The following is a 25,136-nucleotide window of genomic DNA, read 5'->3' as shown; positions in this document are numbered from 1 at the left end:
GAAACTTTAAGTGAATTATTTTGTTAGTCCACAATCACAGCCTCAATATTACTATAAAACGCAGAATCAAAGAGATGTAAATAATTTCTGCCTGAAATGTGCCAAAATTGAATAATAAATTTTCTCAAAAACTTTATTGGAATGTTGTTTAGTGAAATTGATCACACGACACATTGATAGAAAAATGAGGGCGTTGGGTGTCCATGGGATTTTCTGCTTTAGTTTATTAATCAAGGGAGTCATTAAATTTTTAACATAAGGGTTTATAGCAAGGACACCCACTCTTTCATACTCCATTTCAAACAGTGATGTCAGATACAACATGATAAACGACTTGTTTCTCTCCAGTACTCATCTGAATATTCATAGTGAACGAGTGAGTGAGTGAGTGAGTGAGTGAGTGAGTGAGTGAGTGAGTGAGTGAGTGAGTTGGGCTAACCGGTTAAAGCAGTTTTGAACAGTATTTCAGTTATATCATGGCGTGTCATCTTGATGTGGGAGGAAAGCCCAAAGTGATCCAGGTCTCAGATGTTTACCACTTCGGTGAAACCCACAAGCACGGGTATGGTGCTGATAAACCTAGGAACATAATCAGGCCAAACCGGGATTCGAACCCCAATCATAAGTTTCTCGTGTGCCAAAGGGACGCAACTCTGCACAGTAAATGTGGCGCCTCAGACGACTGGGCCACCCCCTGAATATTCATAACATTAGGCAAAGCACCATAATGAATAATTACACTCCCCTAATTAAGGAAACTACTGCTTGGAGCAGATAGCAAAGGCCACACTTTTTTAATTCTATGTTTCACAGATATGTTCCAGCTTTTCCACACAAGGATGGTTGAAATAAACGTAAAAATAAATGTCAATTATTTATTTATTTACATGAAAGTCATTCTGTCGTGGAGTTAAAACTGCAGGTGGCCTCTTGAATCACTGATATTAATGTAGACATGGAATTTATATATAACATTTTATTTTGTATTAAAGGGACTATATTACCAGTTACTAGTGGGAAACATAACAAAAATAAATATTATGTTTAATTTATTTCTTAGATCACTGCTTTTCAGTAGGGGCGGCCAGCCCATGAAATTATAAATATCAAATGTGTGGCCTTTGGGCATTATGGCAAGTAACGAATATATTCTGTTACAAGGGACATTCTAGAACTACAGAGAAATCTCATCAAGTCTTATCATGAAAATATTTTGTGACTGGTAACATGGCTAGGATGATAACATACGTTCTCACCTTCTTGACTTTGGGGTTCATAAATCCAACATTTGAGTGATAAGAACAGCAGAAATTTATCAACAATATGGGCATCAAGACGGATTGCTCTGGCTGCTGACAAATTATGTCTTCTCATGTGTAGCATCCATCAGGGATTTCATTGCGTTTTGTGATATTGGTAAATTTGAAATATCAGTACTGTATCATATAAAATTTATTAATAACAATACTAAAATTAATAATTCTCTGCGCCATAAACAAATACTCATTAAAATTACCATGATAAACATAGACAATGAAATGAGAAATTCTATTTTGAATGTTTAATGGTTGGTTGGTTTGTTGTTTAACGCCACACTCAGCCATATTCCAGCTATATGACGGCGACTGGACCAGACAACCCACTGATTAAGATCATGAGCATCAATCCACGCAATTGAGATACGATGACATACATCAGCCAAGTCAGCGAGTCTGACCACCCGATCCCATTAGTCGCCTCTTAAGACAAGCATAGTCACATTTTATGCCGAGCATGGGTTGCTGAAGACCTATTCATCTTCACGGGTCGAATGTTTAATGGATCAGCCTTATTCATATTTAGCATTAAGTTGATTAATTGCAGGTGTATATAGGTTATTTTTTATCTGTACACCTACAGAATAATTAATGTGATTATTAATTGATAAATTGATATATCGTGATACTTCTGAGTCGATATATCAGTAATAAGATACCCAATCAGAGACACCCCTAGCATCCATTGATAAACCAGAGATGTAATAACTTCAGATTAAAGGAACATGTTTAATTCCAGAACAGTAAATCAGAGTTTGAAACCATAACAATATGAAGTCACTTGAGTGACAAGTCCTACCGACTCATACCAACTTCTTTGATTCAAGTCTGAAACTGCTTTCACAAGTTGCTGGCCAATCAAGCATGTGGCAGCATTTGTAAACCCAAAGCTCCTAACACTGTCACAAGGAACTACCCCTGTCTGGAGCTGTTAGAGATGTCTGCTGACAGCTTCCAACCAATGTGATGTCCTGTCAACTTTGGAATTCATACATAAAAGATCGGACTTCCTAAAATCCAAGTGGACTGTATTATACAATGTCTGAGTAATGTGGATGCAAGCCAAGCAATAGTGTGTCAAAATCTTGTCAGCTTGTTATTTTTGTTTTAAAATTTGACTATGGATGTACAAAACTCAACTTTGGATAGAGATGATGAGATCATAGTAACTATTATTAGCGTAATAATTTCTTAAACACAGATTGGAAAATAATTCAGTTTTATCACGGAGGGAATCCCAAATTGATGCCAGTCTTAGACATGTAGATTGAGGTATCCAGTGAGGTATCCCGTGCCGGACAGCCGGATTCCAGGTGTCCAATCTGGTATCCGGCCAGGTATCTCCCACCGGATACCCGGATGTTTTGGGTAAGTGTCCGGAGGTATTCGGAAGAGATCAGGATACCAGAAACTGCATTTTTTTTTTGCTGTGCATGTACCACAATGTTTTTGTTTTTTTTGTAGAATAATGCCACACTATTCCAGCCATATGACAGCGGTCAGTAAATAATTGACTTTGGAACAGACAATCTGGTGATTTACATCATAAGCATCGATCTACCCAAGTGGGATATGACGACATACAATCAACATGTCAGTGAGGCTGACCACCCGATGCCATTGGTTGTCTCTTCTTCCAAACCCATGATCACAGGCCAGAGCCAACATAACCGGTATCATGATCGAGGTGGTTCCAACACGCAACACACGGATCGCTTCACAGTGAAGGTCACAAGCTACATTATTGATGACCAGTTTGGTGAGCCATGAAACAATAAAACATCCTTCTAAAACACTGAGTGGTATAAGAAAACAGTAGGTCATTTTCTTACCTTAGTTGCGTCAATCTCGTCCTGGAGGTTTTCAATGATGATGTCGCCGACCGACACCCACTTGGCTTTCTCCTGTTCAGCCTGCAGTAGGTGGCCGTTGAGATCCTCCATTGCTTCATGGAACATCGCCATTTTCTGAAGTGGGGAAATCATTGACATGTCTCCATTGCCATAAACATCATATCTGACAGGCGGGGTAAAAACGTAATGCTACATCAGCAGTTATTCAGACACACGCAGAGTGAGTTCAAACTTAAAGTCACATTGGCAGTATTTAGGCCATATCGTGACTAGAGTTAAACATTATTACTTGTTGTTGTTTTGTTGTTTAACGACGCACTCAGCAATATTCCAGCTATATGACAGTGGTCTGTAAATAATCAAATCTGGGCCAGACAATCCAGTGATTGACATCAAGAGTATTGATCCACAAATTTTGGGATCGATGACATGCATAAACTGAGTCAGCGTGCCTGACCACCCGATCCAGTTAGTCGCCTTTAACGACAAGCATAGTTGCTTTTTATGGCAAGCACAGGTTGCTGAAGACCTATTCTACCCCAGTACAACAACTTACAACAAACATTGTTGTTCAGTATGGACAGTACAACAACTAGCAATACATCACATTGATAGTTTTGAAACTAGTTTGAGCACATTTAACTGAGGAACTGTTCTCAACAACAAAATATAAAAACAGGAACAAGATCTGACAGGCAGAGAGGAAAGAACTAAAGGCAAATGTGAACAGATAGATTTCAACAACGGCTTCTTGAAGAGGTGCATTACATTATCACATCATGGAGAATAAACAAGTCGACACCGAGTCTATCTTGCTTCAATCAACCTATGTGGTTTTTCAGTCAGGGCGAACATTAGACACGTTATCTCATCTGCCTTTGTTGTGACTTGGGAAAAGAAAATGGTGGCAACTTTCAGGATGTAGATACAGCTCTTTAGGCTGATAAAGTGTACAGCTATTTGTCTGGCTCTGGTCCAGGGTTCACCAACAAATGATGGTAGCTACGACTGTTTACGTCTTGAAGTACACGAGGTATGAAAGTGGTACTGCTACCCTCACATTGTGAATATGGGCCCCTCGAACCTTGTTTGCTGAATAGTTGGGAACTTGGCACCCAGCAGCGACAGGGGTGGCAAAATGGTTGACAGAGGGGGTAAATGATTGTCAGAGGAGGTAAATGATTGACAGAGGGGGTAAATGATTGACAGAGGGGGTAAATGATTGACAGAGGGGCATATTCTGTAAAGAAGTTTTCATAGATGGTAACATAGGAGGATCTAGAGGGGAGTTCAGGGGGTCTGACACCCCTCCTTGAAGTTCAAATGAAGTATGTTGCAGGCAGTTAAATTGACTGACAGAGGATTTTGATATCTTGGACCCCTCCCTTTTAAAAATGCTGGATCCACCCTTGGCCATCCCAATTGGCAATTATCAATATATGTGATAACTGGAGTCAAAATCTAGTCATTTAAAAGACCATTTAACCATTAGGATGATTGTTTGTATTTGTTCGATAAAATTCATCTTTTATATTGCATCCCCCAAACTCCCAAATATCTGGAAACGTGAAAAGCAAAAGTTATGTGACAATGCCTGTTAGGAGTTACACTATGAACTAGAGGATAAAAGCTTTGTGACATACAGTAGACGTAACTGTCTTCCATAAAGTCATATCAACATACCGTCTGTTTTTTTAACCAACATGCTTTCTAAAGCACTGCAATCTAGTAGTGAAAATCAATAAATCAGAGGAAACGTTTTTTGCTTAAACTCATAAACTTCACTTTATCACATTGATAAAAATACCGTAGTGATTCTGCCATGTCATAAAGGTTGGCATATCTCATTTTGGGTCATCTTCAGAAGTCACACAGCTCCAAAACTGTCACAAGCTAACTATCTCTTAGCTTCATACATAATATCAACAGACACATCAGAGTTGTCCCCCTTTAAAGTATATCACAATCTTAAATTACAGTCATTTCCTTTTCTTTGGTATTAAAATAACATGGAAAGGAATTGATGTAAGTCTGCCTGTGTGAGATTCAGTCATCCCCAGTCTTGTTAGTCACAGGTACGTGGACTCACTTCAATAACTTCATCGATCTTCGATTGCCACTCATTGCTTCTCTGGTTAATCTCGATCCACTTTCTGTTGAGCAGTCGAACTTGTCGCCGGATCTTCTTGATGAGGTGCCGAGCGTCCATGTCTGCTGACACATCCGTCATAGAACCCTCATCTGACAAAACACACATTAACACTTGAAAAAAATCCAAAGGTGAATAATACCGTTCAGAAAAGGAGATGTAATACCGGATGAAATATCTGCATGTTGGACACACTACTACCGTAATCTAAGACTGAAGCCAATTTTGATTAAAATAATTGACATGAGTGTGTGAATGAATTGAGTTTTATAAATTTGTATGACTTCATGAAATTGTTTGTCGTTTAACATCACACTCAGCAATATTCCAGCTGTATGACAATGGCCTGTACACAATCGAGCCTGGTAATCCAGTGATCGATATTGTGAGCAATGATCCCCCCAATCAGGGTACGATGACATGCAATCAACCAAGTCACAGAGCCTGACCCCCGGTCCATGATGTCTCCCCCGAGGAAGCTGGGGCAGAATTCCAATCCAGCATCCCCACAGAATATTTTTATGAAGTCTAATGAACCTCACAGATTTTACCCATGTTGGGAATCAAACCAAGGACTTGGGCATGAGCCCGGCCGATGGTTTAAACTGATTCCCACACACCCCATAATACAAAGTCAAATCAGTAAGCTTTATGAACGCAACAAGCAAAATATATTTCACTGACAATATCATGTTTAACTTTTATGTAACAGGAAGAGTAAGTTTTGTGCACCTACAAAGTCAATTTTACATTGTAATCTAAATCATGAAAATATGTATAAAACCACTTATATTACATAAACTTGTGATTAATTACAGCATTTCTCCAATATTAACAGATGAAAAATTGTTGGTTCAGAATAAATGTTATATTATTTGAATTTCAATCTGATGTTATATCAAATCAACAAATAATATTTTAGAGAGGAGATGCTTTAATATATTCTCAGGCTGTTTACGAATTCTCATTAATTTCATGTATAATACCATTTGAAAAATTTGGAATAAAATGTGGTTTACCTAATAACAGTCTAAGTGTTTATACAGTGGTTAGAATTTAAACTATGCCATTGATTACACTTAAGGAATTCACAATCTAGTTCCTGTCAACAGGCGCCCGTTCCACAAAGCGATATTAGCGCTACGACTATCCTAAGCCTATGTTAAAGTATGGGAGTTAAAATTGTCTTAGCACTTATTTTGCTTTGTGAAATGAGGCCCAGAACTACAGGAGATGATGCTGTCGTGACCGACCCTCACCTGTTTCGTTACTGTCCCCGCTGTCTGTACTGAGCCTCTTGTCGTCACCCTCTTCGCGCAGGTAGAAGCGACCTGCCTCCAGGCTCTGCTCCACTAGGGGGCGCTTCAGGTTCAGCTGATCATGGAGCCTCTGTAAATACAGGCAGATACAGACTTAGCTGGTAGGTTCATAGTGAAAGCCTCGTGCATCAAGGGAGATAATTCTTGCAGCACTCTCATTTGAATTGGCCTTCTAGTTTAACCTTTGCTTGTTTTGGTGTTTAACGACGCACTCAGCAATATTCCAACTATATCATGGCAGTCTGTAAATAATCAAGCTTGGATCAGACAATCCAGTGACTGACATGAGCATCGACCTTTGCAGTTGGGATATAATATCATGCATCAACCAAGTCAGTGAGCCGGACCACCTGATCTCCTCCTTCCTCTTTTGAAAACTATAGGTTTTTGCCCAATTGTAACTCAGATCTTCACAGAGGCTTTAACCTTTATCAATGAATGTTTGTAATTGAAAAGTGAAAGAGTGAGCGAGTCGTGTTTTATGCTGCTTTCAGCAATATTCTGACCATATCACAGAAGGGAAATATCAGTCAAATTAAAGAAAAGTATTGGTGAATATGTTACTGAAGTTTTGATCACTAAACTGTTGCACAGATAAAACTTATTCATCTGCTTTCCTTGCAACATATACCACTCAAAACAAGTTAAAGAACACCCACAATTGTAAGCTGTGTGTTGCACTACCCACCAGTAGATTAACTATAATATGAAAAAATTGGAATTTCTTTTACTTCTTTTGAGTAGTATATCTGGCAATGTACATCTGTATTTTTTTTCTCTTGGGAGACAAAAGATATCCTGTTTCAAGGATGAATCTGTGCTTAATTTAAGAGGGATGTACCCTACCAATCAAAAGAAATATCATTTACATTGAGATCTCTTTTTTCAGTTTCATTTTGAAGAAAAGCAACCTCGTTAATATAGTTCCAGGTCAGTATCCTGAACTCATAGTTAATGAAAAACCTTTTCTCCAAATTGGATTTTTTCTCCTTAATGTCTTGCCATAAAGCATTCAGGCATGTTCATCTAGAGATCAGTTAAAAACAAGTTTGATAATAAGTGAGGCCTGACTAAATTCAGTGAGATACACAAACAAAAGGGGGCGGTCAGGTAGCCTAGTGGTAAATGTGTGCACTCATCATTCTCAAGGCGTGGGTTCCACTCCGAATATGAGTACAATGTGTGAAGCTGTCCGCTGCTCTGCTATTGATGGAATATTGCTACCAGTGGGGTAAAACCCGACTCACTCACTCACTCCAGATACGGAAGACATGAACAAGCAGAGTCCTTGGTGATGTGGGTAGTCTGTTCCTGTTGTAGCTCACCTGGTTTTCGGAGTGCTGGCGCTGCACGCTGATGAGGTCTCCACCGATGGGCTGCTGTTGCTGGAGCTCCTCTTGCCGCTGCAGGATCCAGTTGATGAGGTTCTGCAGCGTCCGCAACAGGTGCATCCACTGCTCTGCATTGCTCTCCAGCCGACCCCTGCACAACAAACAATAGTTGCTGGTTATATACTCAACCCTTGACAATATTGCACACCTTACCTCCATACTGACAGACTAATCCCTATAGCTCACCTCCCTGCTATATACAAAATATCCCACACCTGACCTGCATGCTATATAGAGTATACTACACACCTGACCTCCATGCTGTATAGAGTATACTACACACCTGACCTGCACACTATATAGAGCACCGATATACTACACACCTGACCTGCACACTACATATAGAGTACACTACACACCTGACCTGCACACTATATAGAATATTCTACACATCTGACCTCCATGCTGTATAGAGTATACTAGTAACACACCTGACCTGCACACTACATATAGAGTATACTACACGCTGACCTGCACACTATATAGAATATTCTACAAACCTGACCTCCATGCTGTATAAGAGTATACTAGTAACACACCCGACCTGCACACTACATATAGAGTATACTACACACCTGACCTGCACACTATGTAGAATATTTTACACACCTGACCTCCATGCTGTATAGAATATTCTACAGATCTGACCTCCATGCTGTATAGAATATTCTACAGATCTGACCTCCATGCTGTATAGAATATTCTACAGATCTGACCTCCATGCTATATAGAGTATACTACATACCTGACCTGCACACTATATAGACAATATACCACACCTAACCTGCACACCATAGAGACACATACCTGATCTCCATGCTCTTGGTCATGAGGCTGAGCCACCTCTGATTCATCTCCTCAAGGCGACGGTGCAGTTTCTGGGCATCTGATGTCCCCATCCCGCGTGCCAGTTGGTTGCCTGCACTGTTCAGAGACTCATACGCCCCCTGGTGGCCATCGACTTCGGCTTGCAAGTCCTGAAACAATAATCAGAAACATTAGTATGTATAAGTACATTGTAGATATTGAAGTGTATTGCAAAAGCAGGCCACTCTCACTCGCCTGCACCATCGTAACGACACAGGACTTATGGTGTACAACTATTTGAGTCAACACGAAGTATTCTCATAAGCATTGATAGAAGAACCTGCTAGTTGCTTGAAGAGTTATAATCTAATTAGACATGACAACAGAAATTAAAGTTGCATTCCAAACATTCTTTGAAGGTTGGTTGCCTTCAATCATAATTTGTTCCCAAGTCGTATGAAAAATACAATATTGGCATTATCTGTCATGGTATTCTTATGGGATGTTCCAATTTCTGTTTGCAGTGGCAGTAAATGTCAGCATATCAGTCCAGGGATTTCAGCATAAAGTTTTGTGGATTCTCCTTTTGTTTCTTTGAAAGCAGCCAGTACGAAACTGAGACATGTGAGCGAGTTGGGTGTATCACTGCATTTAACAGTATTCCAGTTATATCACGGCATGTCAGCTTAATGTGGGAGGAAAGCCTGAAGTGATGCAGGTCTCAGACGTTTACCACCTCGGTGAAACCCACGAGCACGGTATGGTGCTAACAAACCTAGAAACACAATCATAGGTTTCTGGCATGCCTAAGGGACGCAACTCTGCACAGCGATTCGCGGCGCCTTAGACGACTGGGCCACCTATGCCCCCACTGAGACATGTTCTTTGAACATTACCACAGTTGTCTGCACCATGAACAGACATAAAACTGATGGCAATCCATCTCAACATTGCCAGAAGTATGCATCTGACACTAAGTGATCTGACACGAGCAATGTATATTCAACATGCAATAATGAGAGATATTGCATAGTTCCACAGTCGTATTGCATGCTTTTTATCACAGTATCTCATTCATGTACATGTCAACAGAAATATACAATACAAAATAAACGCCATGTTCAGAATGTAGGAAAAAGCAACAACTGTCAAGGCGAACCCCATTACACGGTTCCCCTTTTATCATGTTGGCATGGTAGATTACCATGAAATGCATCAGGCTACCAACAAAACGGACTCCAGCGAAACAGCAGGTATCTAGAAAAAACTAGGCAAGTGATGGAGCGCTGCAGACTTCAGGCCCACAGCAATACAATCCTCCATGTGTTGCTCCCTGTAATGAACAGCTTTCTGCAAGATGATCCACTCTGTGAGAGAAAGACCTGTAATTCAGCGAGACTTTTGTCACCGATTATCTTGGAGGTTTTTTGGAGGACGTCAGTTGACTTAGATGGGTCCTTCAGCTCTTACAGCTCGAGCCCGAACACAAGCTGGGTAGTGAACAATATGTATTGTGGTCAGAAATATAGGTGAACTGCCTGCAGTAATATTGGATCTGCTTTCATTTCACAGTACCATGGATACCGAATATCAGGAGAACATAAAATATTTCCAGCTGTTTGAAGGTAGAGTCAGAACATAAAAGATATTATGTGAGTGAGTAGGTTTTGTGTGAGCAAGTTAGTGGGTGGGTTTGAGTGAGTGAGTGAGTGAGTTTCTGGGTAGGTGAGTGAGTGAGTGAGTGAGTGAGTGAGTGAGTGAGTGAGTTTCTGGGTAGGTGATTGAATGAGTGAGTGAGCTTTGGGTTTGTGGGTGGATGGGTGGATCTTAAGTGAGTGAGTGAATGAGTGAGTGAATAGTGTTTGGGTGAGTGAGTTTGGGGTGAGTCAGTTCGTGGGTTTATGAATGAGTGATTGAGTAAGTGGCTGGGGACTTGGGTCGAGTGAGTGAGTGAGTGAGTGAGTGAGTGAGTGAGTGAGTGAGTGGGTTTTGATCGAGAGAGTAAGTGACATGCATGTCAAAAGAGCCCACTAAATGTGGATTGAGTGGACACAATGACCTATTTGGCTGACAATCACCATGTTCTGATCCTTCCTCATTCTGGCAATGACAAGTTTGCCTGGTCCAGACTTGACTACAAACATGCTGCAACATTATGACATGAATATGTCTGACTTCCGCACAAACAATTCACTCGATCACTCAAGAGGTGAACATTTATAAAACTACAGGTCAGGTGACATGTTGAACAAACACCCAACATCCTTTAACATCGAACATCACATTTTTATCGTTGCTATAGAAACATACCACATTGAAACGTGTAGATAGAACTTTTTTTAACAAAATAAATTCAATTTGATAATACAGAACATCCCTGCAGTAATTTCCGAAACATATGACAGAATATTCCAAGTATTTATCTAGCCACCTCTCCTATAGCAATTAAAATTCCCTGCAGATGAAATCCAATCGCAGAAAGCCTAGCAACGGCTATAGGTAGTGCCATAATGAGGCAACGATTTTTCATTTCCTCAGAGCACTCAGCGGCCATCTCCCTCACCTCGTTTGTAAGATGTGCAGCCCAAGATTGCCGAGTCAGCGTATTGATCATCTCGACACACTATTGTCAGGGCCTGTCTGGCCGATTGAGACTATTCTTTACCAATTATAGCTATAGCTTAGTCCCAAATGCTTGAAGTATTCACTCCTAATAAGAGGTTATCATCAGATATTTTCTCTGTTACTCCCTTGACAACTCAGAGATGTTAAAGTAGCTTATACCCCTCCATGGAGAAATCAGTGGTACATAAATGTTCTTCAGCTTGCGTACAAAACAGTTTTGGAATTTTAAAAGTATGCAAAGAAAAACTTGAAAACAGATTCTCTGTTTGGCTTGTCTAGAAGCAAAATAAATGTTTTTCATTCTGAGTATAAATTTATAACCAAATATCATGGGACTAACTTAGAAATATAGCATCCTACACATATTTTTCATCAATATATGGAGTTAACTTCATATTCTAATGGGAATAAATGTTAAAAGCTGTTTTTATGAAGGAAATTGAAAACACAGGTTTTGACATCAAGCAAATAGCACTTCTTCTCCAAAAAGCTGGAAACATGTCAGTAATATCACCAAACTATTGCCTCAAACATATTGGATTTTCCAGAGCTAAACCATTTATTCTCAAAATCAATAAACACAAACATTTATTTTTATCTTTAAGTAAAGAAAATCTTCATCATGAACTTCACAATTGAATTTCAAGGTTGTCTGTTAAAAATGTTGCCTCACACATTGAAAATCCAGCCAATTTAAAAAATGAAACTCCAATCCAAGAAAGGACACAAAACCTTTCCCCAGGTGGACATAATTCAATTCACAAAGAACTCTTGAAAAAGGATTTTTTCTGACTTGTTGAACATGTAGGAAATTGAGATCCGTTAAAAAATTGTTCACCCATTTTTATTTCCAAGACAATCTGTCCAGAAGGATCAAATTTGCCACATCTAACTCCCATGTCTTGAGGAGGTATTAAACTTTCATGCTGAAAATAAAATCTTAACTTGGGTGATTTTACTGTAATCGGTTTGTATTGACATGGAAAATTATACTAACAAACTCTGCAAACATTAATGTACTAGAATGTGTGATAAAATATATTAGTAACAAGTTGAAGTTTCATATTTAATACCAAATACTTATGTTATTGACAAAACTAAAATTTGTCCAAGCATGAACATACATTGATTTCTGGTACTAACTCGCACTTGGTGTACAATATTTGAATGGTTGACACAATATATGTGTTTGATCATATCATATAATGCTATTGCCATTTCACTTCAAAATTATGTTGACACCTGCCATGTGCTTGCTCATTATACACGGTCACATAGGTACACAGCCCTAAAGGTACAGCCACAGTCACACAGGTACACAGCCCTAAAGGTACAGTCACAGTCACACAGGTACACAGCCCTAAAGGTACAGTCACAGTCACACAGGTACACAGCCCTAAAGGTACAGTCACACAGGTACACAGCCCTAAAGGTACAGTCACAGTCACACAGGTACACAGCCCTAAAGGTATAGTCACAGTCACACAGGTACACAGCCCTAAAGGTACATTCACAGTCACACAGGTACACAGCCCTAAAGGTACAGTCACAGTCACACAGGTACACAGCCCTAAAGGTACAGCCACAGTCACACAGGTACACAGCCCTAAAGGTACAGTCACAGTCACACAGGTACACAGCCCTAAAGGTACAGTCACACAGTCACACAGGTACACAGCCCTAAAGGTACAGCCACAGTCACACAGGTACACAGCCCTAAAGGTACATTCACAGTCACACAGGTACACAGCCCTAAAGGTACATTCACAGTCACACAGGTACACAGCCCTAAAGGTACAGCCACAGTCACACAGGTACACAGCCCTAAAGGTACAGTCACAGTCACACAGGTACACAGCCCTAAAGGTACAGTCACAGTCACACAGGTACACAGCCCTAAAGGTACAGCCACAGTCACAAAGGTACACAGCCCTAAAGGTACATTCACAGTCACACAGGTACACAGCCCTAAAGGTACATTCACAGTCACACAGGTACACAGCCCTAAAGGTACAGTCACAGTCACACAGGTACACAGCCCTAAAGGTACAGTCACAGTCACACAGGTACACAGCCCTAAAGGTACAGTCACAGTCACACAGGTACACAGCCCTAAAGGTATAGTCACAGTCACACAGGTACACAGCCCTAAAGGTACATTCACAGTCACACAGGTACACAGCCCTAAAGGTACAGTCACAGTCACACAGTACACAGCCCTAAAGGTACAGCCACAGTCACACAGGTACACAGCCCTAAAGGTACAGTCACAGTCACACAGGTACACAGCCCTAAAGGTACAGTCACACAGTCACACAGGTACACAGCCCTAAAGGTACAGCCACAGTCACACAGGTACACAGCCCTAAAGGTACATTCACAGTCACACAGGTACACAGCCCTAAAGGTACATTCACAGTCACACAGGTACACAGCCCTAAAGGTACAGCCACAGTCACACAGGTACACAGCCCTAAAGGTACAGTCACAGTCACACAGGTACACAGCCCTAAAGGTACAGTCACAGTCACACAGGTACACAGCCCTAAAGGTATAGTCACAGTCACACAGGTACACAGCCCTAAAGGTACATTCACAGTCACACAGGTACACAGCCCTAAAGGTACAGTCACACAGTCACACAGGTACACAGCCCTAAAGGTACAGCCACAGTCACACAGGTACACAGCCCTAAAGGTACATTCACAGTCACACAGGTACACAGCCCTAAAGGTACAGTCACAGTCACACAGGTACACAGCCCTAAAGGTATAGTCACAGTCACACAGGTACACAGCCCTAAAGGTACATTCACAGTCACACAGGTACACAGCCCTAAAGGTACAGTCACACAGTCACACAGGTACACAGCCCTAAAGGTACAGCCACAGTCACACAGGTACACAGCCCTAAAGGTACATTCACAGTCACACAGGTACACAGCCCTAAAGGTACATTCACAGTCACACAGGTACACAGCCCTAAAGGTACAGCCACAGTCACACAGGTACACAGCCCTAAAGGTACAGTCACAGTCACACAGGTACACAGCCCTAAAGGTACAGTCACAGTCACACAGGTACACAGCCCTAAAGGTATAGTCACAGTCACACAGGTACACAGCCCTAAAGGTACATTCACAGTCACACAGGTACACAGCCCTAAAGGTACAGTCACAGTCACACAGGTACACAGCCCTAAAGGTACAGCCACAGTCACACAGGTACACAGCCCTAAAGGTACAGCCACAGTCACACAGGTACACAGCCCTAAAGGTACAGTCACAGTCACACAGGTACAGTCACAGTCACACAGTCACACAGATACAAAGACAAACATGTGAGTGAACCTGTGACCACATGTTGCATCTACCAGATCCTCACCAATAATCAACTTGGGAATCTAATCTGACTCTGAATCCTCACACAGTGTATCTGACAGACAAGTGTCAAACACAGAATCTGAAACTCCAAGTAGCAAATTAAGATACGCTCTTTAGGGCACCAACTATACAGCTGAGTTGACAGTGTCAAGGGCCGTCTACAAGGATACAACAAGGGCAACTGTAAATAACCATAGGTCCTTCAAGGTCACGGTCCACACACTCTGGGACACCAAGTGTCTAGACAAAATATTTGAAAGTAAGCCACACATAAATAAATTAAAACTTCATACGTTGAAACAAAATCTATGGTACCGTTCCCACTTGTCCTACAGTTAATCACAGACCACGAAGTGACTGCCATCAGGGTTGATCCCCCTCCACCGACTATAATTATGAAACCCAATCAGCTGACATTGCCGCCAAATTGGTTCCTGTGACCACTGACGATCCGTTTAATCTTACAGTGTCTTCATAACAGTTCAATATCAATCACGTCTACTTGGAGACAATTGTGGTGTGACCTATGTCTTGTGTCAAGGGGCTGTAGAGGTCAGTCAACTCGCCAGACACAAGGTCAAGGTCAAAGGACACACCAAAGTGCAACTGATCACCTCTGAATAATGCATCACAAGTGTTACACAGTCTTTATTGAACACACTGGGAGGATTACTTCATAGCTGACCAACTGTTCCTTGAAGAAATAAAACAAGTATTCATCTATTTTATAGGAGAGTGTCACGGTAAAAAAAACCCATTCTATTGGACCAATTTATCTTCCCAGAATGGAGCATGCCATTCCTTCACAGTGTGATAATAGATATATTCCTCAATCATATCCTATATCAATCATTCTTCCTTTATGCATTACACATGCCTAGAGCCACACAACACAGAAACAACAGAATACAGAAGGTATGGGCACGGAGTTCATTCAGGGCTTCCACAATCCCTGTCTGGAAGTGCAAGGTAGCCTCACTGACACCGCTGTGATAAATCAGTGCCAAATCCACATGATTACTCACTCAATTCACATAAAGTAACATAGTGAGCAGGTTTTAAATCACCTCCAACAAAAAAATACATTCACATTTTACCAAGAAGAGAATTGACCCTCAGGAAGACAGGCTAACACTTGAACCATTGGGCTACCCAACCAACCAGCTAGGACTTAATAAGATTAGTTCTGCAATTTCTATCCCTTGTAAACAAAGAGGATGAAAGCTGGTTCCACAGTGAGTCCATTCCACAAAAAGATGTCTGGAAGACTGTAGATAGATGACATTCCTTCCTCCCTGCATCTCAGTGCCGGCTAGTCCACAACATTGTCCTGTGGAGTGAGGATAGAGGCCATCTGTCGGTCTCCCACATGCAGTCTTCACCTACAGGATTCTGTATTTCTGCTGGGGCACCACAGTGCAGGGAACTGCAGCAGGAGCTGCTGGCATCAGTTATGTGAATATACCCACACCTGTTGTGTGAATATACCCACACATGTTATGTGAATATACTCACACATGTTATGTGAATATACTCACACATGTTATGTGAATATACCCACACATGTTATGTGAATATACTCACACATGTTATGTGAATATACCCACATGTTATGTGAATATACTCACACATGTTATGTGAATATACCCACACGTTATGTGAATATACTCACACATGTTATGTGAATATACTCACACATGTTATGTGAATATACCCACACGTTATGTGAATATACCCACACGTGTTATGTGAATATACCCACATGTTATGTGAATATACCCACATGTTATGTGAATATACCCACACATGTTATGTGAATATACTCACACATGTTATGTGAATATACCCACACACATTATGTGAATATACCCACACACATTATGTGAATATACCCACACGTTATGTGAATATACCCACACACATTATGTGAATATACCCACCCATGTTATGTGAATATACCCACACACATTATGTGAATATACCCACACGTTATGTGAATATACCCACACATGTTATGTGAATATACCCACACACATTATGTGAATATACCCACACACGTTATGTGACTATACCTACACATGTTAAGTGAATATACCCACTCACATAGCTTAAACTTTTACTACATGTACAATTTTTGCTTTTTTGGAAGAAAACAATTTCAAGATTGTCTTTAATCTAAGCTCCTGGGTCCATGTGCAACTCTCCTTGCAAAACATAATGTTTTGGTGTTACTTTTTGACTACATGTTAAATTGGCTAAATGACATGGCTGAACATCGAGTTTGAATTTTTGGTTTCATATCAAGAATATCATGTAAGTCAGTGAGTGTGATTGCTAATACCAACACAGTATTTGAAATTATGCATTTTAATACATAAATGTGTCATAATCATAAGCCTGATTTAATGGTTCCTACATCAAAATAACAACCGCAATAAAACCCATGGACCCCAGGAACTCCATATTATTTAACTCTGCTGACATCAGAGTGTGGGCATCAAAACGTGTAACATTTCAAAATTTGATCACTGAAATAAGGGTTTTTAAGAATTGTTTGTAATGTACTTGATATATACTACTCAAAAGAAGTTAAAGAACACCTGATTTTTTCACATGACTATAGTTTATTTGTCATGCCAGGAAACAGTAACTTATTATAGTCATATGACAACACAGAGTGTTCCTCAACTTCTTTTGAGTGGTATACACATGACAGTGGTCTATCTTGACTACTCTCTGTGTCAAATAATCGTGAAGGTCTGACCTTAGTCCTGCACCATGACCGTGGAACTTATTATTTTATGGAAAAAAATAATCTAGAAATGCATACAAAAGCAAGTCTAGCCAGCTCAAGCTAGCTCCATTCCACAATCTGAAATCAGCATAGGGAATTTTTTTATATTTTTAGAGTAAAGAAGGATATTGTATAATATAAGATTTCAGAGACTAAATGTTAGTCTAGTCTGACATGTGTGTTAAGGGATTGGTCACAAGCTGGGCATTACTGGCCAAGAAGAGACTACACATCCTCAAATAGGTTATAACTGCTTCAATTTGCACAAGCCATGTATACTGACTGAGTATTAACATAGTGTTATAGTTTATCTTTTCCTCTGACAGATCCGACTGATCTGTTTATTAGTTTCCAATACTTCCAATACACACAGTCCCATGGAATAGAGAAATAATCTTGATATTTCCAGTCGAAGGTCTACATCATTACTGATTGATTGATTGGTTGGTTGGCTGGTTGACTGATTGATTGATTCATTCATTGATTGAGTATAACTTAATGCTGCATCAGCCATACAATATGGCGGTTGACCTTATCTGAATTCTCAAAAAAAATATAATATGCATTAAGGCCAGAGACTCTTCAGGACAGTCTCAGAAGATGAAGAATCTTGATATTCTGAGCCAGAGTCTACATATTGCCTATATCAATCAGAAAAAAAAGATAGTAACAATATCCGGAACCATCACCCCGTGCATGGTTCTCAAGTCGCTAACTGAGTAGCTTCGTGTTGGGAAATATTCAATTCTATAGCTAAAACAAAAACAACCTGGTGTCTTTATTAGCCATTTTGAGTTCTTACGAAAAAAAGACATGGTCTCATTATCAGCCATTTTGTGTTCTGATTGAGTGCTGTAAGCCAGGATTGTCTATCAGACATTGATGATTTCAGCATCACTCAACTGGTGTGTAAATTCCACACTGACATTCTAGTCATCAACTAAGAAGTAGCAGACATAATCAGAACGCCACAGTGTGCCATTTTAAAGCAGGGCATTTATTAGAAGGTCTAGACTTGGTGGACACAGACACCAGACAGCAATGATGAACAGACCTTTACGGTAAACCAAGACGTACCACAAGCCTTCATCATGATGTCTAGCTTAATGACAATAAATCTTGCCTTGACATGCAACACAGTGGTGGCACATTCTCGTGGCACACTCTCGGCAGGGGACTGCTGTGTCCGCAGTCTTCTGGAGACTACAGACAGACATGGGGAGAGTGTGGGGTGAAGCTGCAGCAAGAGCCCTTGCAGTAAATCAAGTCCCGTAGAGTCGCGGGTAAGATGGAGAAGAGCAAGGTCTGAACATGACAGTAATAGCTGACCAAATAACATCCCTCTGGTGGCGTAGGGAGATATAGATGGTATTGCTGACCTGGGACTGCAGGGGGTGGCCAATAATGATGTACTGCTCACTTTGACCTATAGGTTTGTTTGTTGTTTAGCGCCGCACTCAGCAAAATTCTAGCTATATGACAGCAGTCTGTAAATAATCAAATCTGGACCAAACAATCCAGTGATTGACGCCATGAGCATTGACTTACACAGTTGGGATCCGATGACATGCATCAACAAAGTCAGTGAGCCTGACCACCCATTCCTGTTAGGCACCTTATACATTAAACATCAGTTGCTTGGCAACAACCAACAACTATCTGTGATGAATCCCTTTGATCTGGACATTGTGGAAGCTGGCAACAACCCCTGCCTTGACTGCCTGGAGATGACAATGGAGTGAGTCCAAGTACTGGTACTCCTCCACTTAACTAATTATTATTGCCTTAGAGACTTGTGGAAGTCTAGATGGTACCTTGTATTCTGTGTCAGAGTGGGGCATCAATGTTAACTGTTGCATGGTATCTCAGAGTGAGTCCAAGTACTGGTACTCCTCCACTTAACTAATTATTATTGCCTTAGAGACTTGTGGAAGTCTAGATGGTACCTTATATTCTGTGTCAGAGTGGGGCACCATTTTCAACTGTTGCATGGTATCTCAGAGTGAGTCCAAGTACTGGTACTCCTCTACTTAACTAATTATTATTGCCTTAGAGACTTGTGAAAGTCTAGATGGTACCTTGTATTCTGTGTCAGAGTGGGGTATCAATGTTAACTGTTGCATGGTATCTCAGAGTGAGTCCAAGTACTGGTACTCCTCCACTTAACTAATTATTATTGCCTTAGAGACTTGTGGAAGTCTAGATGGTACCTTGTATTCTGTGTCAGAGTGGGGTATCAATGTTAACTGTTGCATGGTATCTCAGAGTGAGTCCAAGTACTGGTACTCCTCCACTTAACTAATTATTATTGCCTTAGAGACTTGTGGAAGTCTAGATGGTACCTTGTATTCTGTGTCAGAGTGGGGTATCAATGTTAACTGTTGCATGGTATCTCAGAGTGAGTCCAAGTACTGGTACTCCTCCACTTAACTAATTATTATTGCCTTAGAGACTTGTGGAAGTCTAGATGGTACCTTATATTCTGTGTCAGAGTGGGGTATCAATGTTAACTGTTGCATGGTATCTCAGAGTGAGTCCAAGTACTGGTACTCCTCCACTTAACTAATTATTATTGCCTTAGAGACTTGTGGAAGTCTAGATGGTACCTTATATTCTGTGTCAGAGTGGGGTATCAATGTTAACTGTTGCATGGTATCTCAGAGTGAGTCCAAGTACTGGTACTCCTCCACTTCAGGCCATCTTAACACCTCATTGACAAGGACCACCTCAGTGGTCTGGTGGATAGAGCATCCGCCTTGAGGTTCATGGATGTATAGTATATCTATCCTCATAACAGGCAAGTCTAGATAATCTAAGGATGCCAGTCTCTTGTAGGGACAACTTGTTCTTATTACTTATCCCGAAATTATGATTAAAAACTAATTATCATTGCCTTAGAGACTTGTGGAAGTCTAGAAGGTACCTTGCATACTGTGTCAGATTGGGGTATCCATGGTAACTGCTGCATGGTATCTCAGTGGGCAGAGACGTATCAGAACAGCATAAAAATGGACTTGTACAAACAGCAACAAGTGCAATAATCTTGAATGTGACATCAAAGCCCATTTCACCTCCCTACTTCATCAACGATGGACATTGATCTGAAGGACCTTGACCACCGATTAGTCTGAGTATCTCCACTGACCATCAAGTCACCATCAGCCTTATCAACACTTGCATAACAGGACAGCCTCTAACAGAGCTCTTCACAAACACAAACTGATCTATCTATCATCCAATAAACATGTAAATTGAAACCTTAATGATGACGGGGTATTCATATTTGTCTCTCTGTAATGAAAGATGAGATGTCAGAAGACTCAGATCCACCGTCTCTAAGCAGAATCCCCGACCTCATCTTCGGCAGGTTTCCTGTCCACCACAAACAGACCCATCATAGTTGCAAGCGTTTTAGTTTGTTGTTTTATGCCACACTCAGCAATATTCCAGCTATATGACGGCGGTCTGTAAATAATCGAGTCTGGACCAGACAATCCAGGGATTGACATCATGAGCATCGATCCTTCCAATTGGGATCAATGACATGTATCAACAAAGTCAGCGGGTTGATAGGGATTTGGCTGTTAACTAAGGAAGGTCTTCAGATCACTAATCAAGTGCAGATGGTCAGTAGTTTGATCCCTTGGTGGCATCATAGCAAAAGATGTTAAAATATCGTACTTGTCAGTGTTAGAAACAAACAATTTTAGTCCACTAGTCCTTAAAATGTAACATACAACAAAACCCTTAAAAAGGGCAAATTTCATGATTTTATGACACCTAACTATTGGCCAGTTTGGCATGTACTATAGGACTAGTGCCAATTATAATGCTGCTTGTTACCCTGCCTGGCATTTGACAGTAAGGGGATAAAACAAGGACTGGTCAGCTTGGAGTCGATACATTTTCTATGTAGGGAATCATTTCAAACTGTGGCATGGTATCTCAACTGGTTAGCACTAAAAAAACGGCATTAGTACGGCCTTGTACAAGCATACTCACACACACATATGTGTATACATGCATGTATGTCACTATGTAAGTACAAAATTCATGAACATTGAACTTCACCTCATTTACATCTACCTGTACTTCTATCTGGACCCCCTTTATCCCCTTAATGCGGGCAAGGTACCATCTAGACTTTCTCAAGTCTCTTAGGCAATAATAATTAGTGATAATCAAAATTTCTGGATTCCAAAAACTCGTTATGGTAGTGTAAAGAACACAAAGATTTTCATATTTAAATTTGAAAACTAGAAATATGTGTCATTATTCATAACTATGGCTCTATCTGTGTTATAGGTTTTTGTTGAACAATATCAAAATAATGTGATATTTCAAATCAACTAACAGCAACAGAAATACCCGTTTATACCTCCATGTTTATTATGTTGTCATACTTCCAATTACCTTAATATCCTCTCATGATGGTGTTGTTTAGAAAACATGGTAACTTCAAAGGGGGAAACATTCTAATGGTATCGCATTTCTCGCAACAGACCAGGGGGAAGGATCGTGCTAATTACCGTGGAAACCCAACCCTTTCCAGCATGCCAAGCTGACCGCAAACCAGAAACAGTTCTACCACACACAGACAAATCTTATTTCATGCCCAGGTAATGACCCGTTTCCAGATCAAACGTTTCAGGTTACCTTTTGAGAGAAAACAACGGAAGGTGTCTTTAAGAATTAAAACCACATCTCCTGATGGAAGGATGCCAAACTCCCATCCGAAGAAACCAGACTCTCCACCATCTTGGCACAATGCCTAAGAAGAGAAACTTGCTTTTACCTTCTGACAATCTTGGTCTTTCCGATCAGTGTTAATTAGGTTTTCTGATGATTTACCACCATTGCAAGGCCCTGGCCACTTGAAGCAATTGCTGGACGCGTAGACTAACACTATTTAGTCACCGATACATACCACCGCCTTGCATTCTGGGTAACAAGGGTAATCGAAAACACAGCTGGAAATATAGTAGACACATTCTACACACAGAAAGTCATGGATTTTTCTTTCCGACCCATTTTCTTAATATTACTTTTGTTTTTTAAGTAGATTACCAGTTGTCCACTATACCATTTTTTAGGGATATTAACCAGTAGTTTAGTTTAACATAACTTGTTATGAATACTGTATTTTCTTTAGTATAGCGCATCCCCCTCTAGCGGATTCAGTATTTTGGAAGTGAACAATTGCTGGATGCGTAGACTAACACTATTTAGTCACCGATACATACCACCGTCTTGCATTCTGGGTAACAAGGGTAATCGAAAACACAGCTGGAAATATAGTAGACACATTCTACACACAGAAAGTCATGGATTTTTCTTTCCGACCCATTTTCTTAATATTACTTTTGTTTTTCAAGTAGATAACCAGTTGTCCACTATACCATTTTTTTAGGGATATTAACCAGTAGTTTAGTTAAACATAACTTGTTATGAATACCGTATTTTCTTTAGTATAGCGCATCCCCCCCTTTAGCAGATTCAGTATTTTGGAAGTGAACACTTGCTGGACGTGTAGACTAACACTATTTAGTTACCAATACAAACCACCGTCTTGCATTCTGGGTAACAATGGTAATCGAAAACACAGCTGGAAATTTAGTAGACACATTCAACACAAAGTACACACAGAAAGTCATGGATTTTTCTTTCCGACCCATTTTCTTAATATTACTTTTGTTTTTTAGGTAGATTACCAATTGTGCACTATACCATTTTTTTCAGGGATATTAACCAGTAGTTGGCAGTTTAACATAACTTGTTATGAATACTTGAAATGTGAAAATGGAAGATATAATTCCGGAAGTGTGTTAGGGTTGTAATGTGGGTCAGTTGACAGATTGAAGAATACAAATCTATCTAGAACTCCGTAATGTTGGCCATGCCTATCGGTACATTACAAATAGCCACATGATTGGAGTCATGTGGTAATCCATGTGAAATATTTTGACAAATGAGAGGAAATGTCAATTTCAAGCTGATTTCTAATCAATACCTTAGACCGGCGACTCATTACTTGTCATTTTCTAAATCTATATAACCACCATTATAGTACTTCATCACATTTTCAACACATATTTCATCTGACAAATTTTTCCATTTCATTTCCGACGCACCATGACTTATCGCCATCATCAAATCCACCTTCTACTCCAGTTGTGAACATCCCTATATCTATCAGATTACCAGCAGGATAAAAAATTGTCTGCTATTTGGAGTCCAGCTAAACAGATGATATCTTTGCCATAATGTTTAGTTTATAAACAGCATGTAATTTATTTTTTAGTTTTGCATTGATGACTCATCATCAGGCATTAATGGCGACATACGCCCATGTTGATTACAGGTTTATACGAACACTGAGTGATTGCTAGTTTTGTTTCCACCACCACAAGCAGAAATAATGACAATAAAACATCATTGGAAAGGCATCATTCTATTTGTAGCATCTGTGAGAAGGAAGGTGTTTCAATCTAATACACAAATTTCTTCGCAATATTCCTCCGATAAAAATCACTGAGAAGCAAATAAAACCATTGACGCAACTACGTCTGATTTAATGAGAATGAGTCAGTGAGTGAGTGAGTGAGTTGGGTTTAATCCCTCTTTGAAGAGTATTCCAGTAACATCATGGCATGTCAGCTTAATGTTGGAGGAAAGCCCGAAGTGATGCAGGTCTCAGACGTTTACCACTTTGGCGAAACCCACGAGCACGGGTATGGTGCTGACAAACCTAGGACAAAATTTGGCAAATTCAATCTATTACAAAACTTTCCTCCCATAAAAATCACTGAGAAACACACATAAAACAATCAAATAAAGAAAAACAACAAAACCCTTTCCATAATCAATAGAATTCTCTGCAAACAGCTCACGGTATGGTTCCATAACTTCAGGAGCAACTGCGTCTGCTTTCGTGAGAATGAAAAATGGAGAATGGAAATTTCATTGAGTGAGTCTACATCGCTTTACACTGCTATGGCAAAGAATATAAGCAAACAAATCACCATTGAAACAGTGGATTCCATTTGGACAATGACCATGTTTCTGGATGATATGACACATGTTCACACTTAAAAACAACAGAATTGGTGTACCCACTCAACATAGGCTTTGCATTCAACCCCAACAAATTTGACATTTTGTAGGATAAAAATGAAAAATCTTTAATAATCAACACGCATGTAAAACATATTCTGAATTCCTAAACCATTAATTTAAAATATTTTCTCTTTTTTCATATTTATCTTTTCAGTCATTCTTATTAATTTCTTGTCATAATGGCCTTGAAAATCTGTAAAATCAGTTATAAATCTGTATGACCTCAATATTACTAATCTGCAGCCACAAACAACTGCAATTTATCACTGGAATTTGCAAGTCAATCTTTTGTCATGTGGACAACAAAATACTCTTTCTTAAAACTAATCCAAAATATTTCGGCCCGGCCTTCAAGACAAATAAACATTGACAGCACTATTCAAA

The 25,136-nt window shown here is 40.0% G+C and overlaps 1 protein-coding gene across 6 annotated transcripts in view; it reads right to left on the bottom strand.

Moving 5' to 3' along the window:
• The window catches only part of LOC139473657 (dystrophin-like), a 452,560-nt gene that overhangs the window by 55,237 nt on the left and 372,187 nt on the right, over positions 1 to 25,136 (bottom strand). For all 6 annotated transcript variants that reach the window (XM_071256342.1, XM_071256341.1, XM_071256343.1 and 3 more), the window contains 5 exons: positions 8,836 to 9,005; positions 7,963 to 8,119; positions 6,578 to 6,707; positions 5,259 to 5,410; positions 3,149 to 3,283 (listed from right to left, as the gene is read on the bottom strand). In XM_071256342.1, the coding sequence (XP_071112443.1) occupies positions 3,149 to 3,283; positions 5,259 to 5,410; positions 6,578 to 6,707; positions 7,963 to 8,119; positions 8,836 to 9,005 (744 nt within the window). The remainder of the gene's footprint in view (positions 1 to 3,148; positions 3,284 to 5,258; positions 5,411 to 6,577; positions 6,708 to 7,962; positions 8,120 to 8,835; positions 9,006 to 25,136) is intronic.

This window comes from Haliotis cracherodii, unplaced genomic scaffold (genome assembly GCF_022045235.1).
Source record: "Haliotis cracherodii isolate W230 unplaced genomic scaffold, xgHalCrac1.p SCAF_3, whole genome shotgun sequence".
Taxonomy (NCBI): Eukaryota; Metazoa; Mollusca; class Gastropoda; order Lepetellida; family Haliotidae; genus Haliotis; species Haliotis cracherodii.
This window is presented reverse-complemented; position numbering and strand designations above follow the sequence as displayed.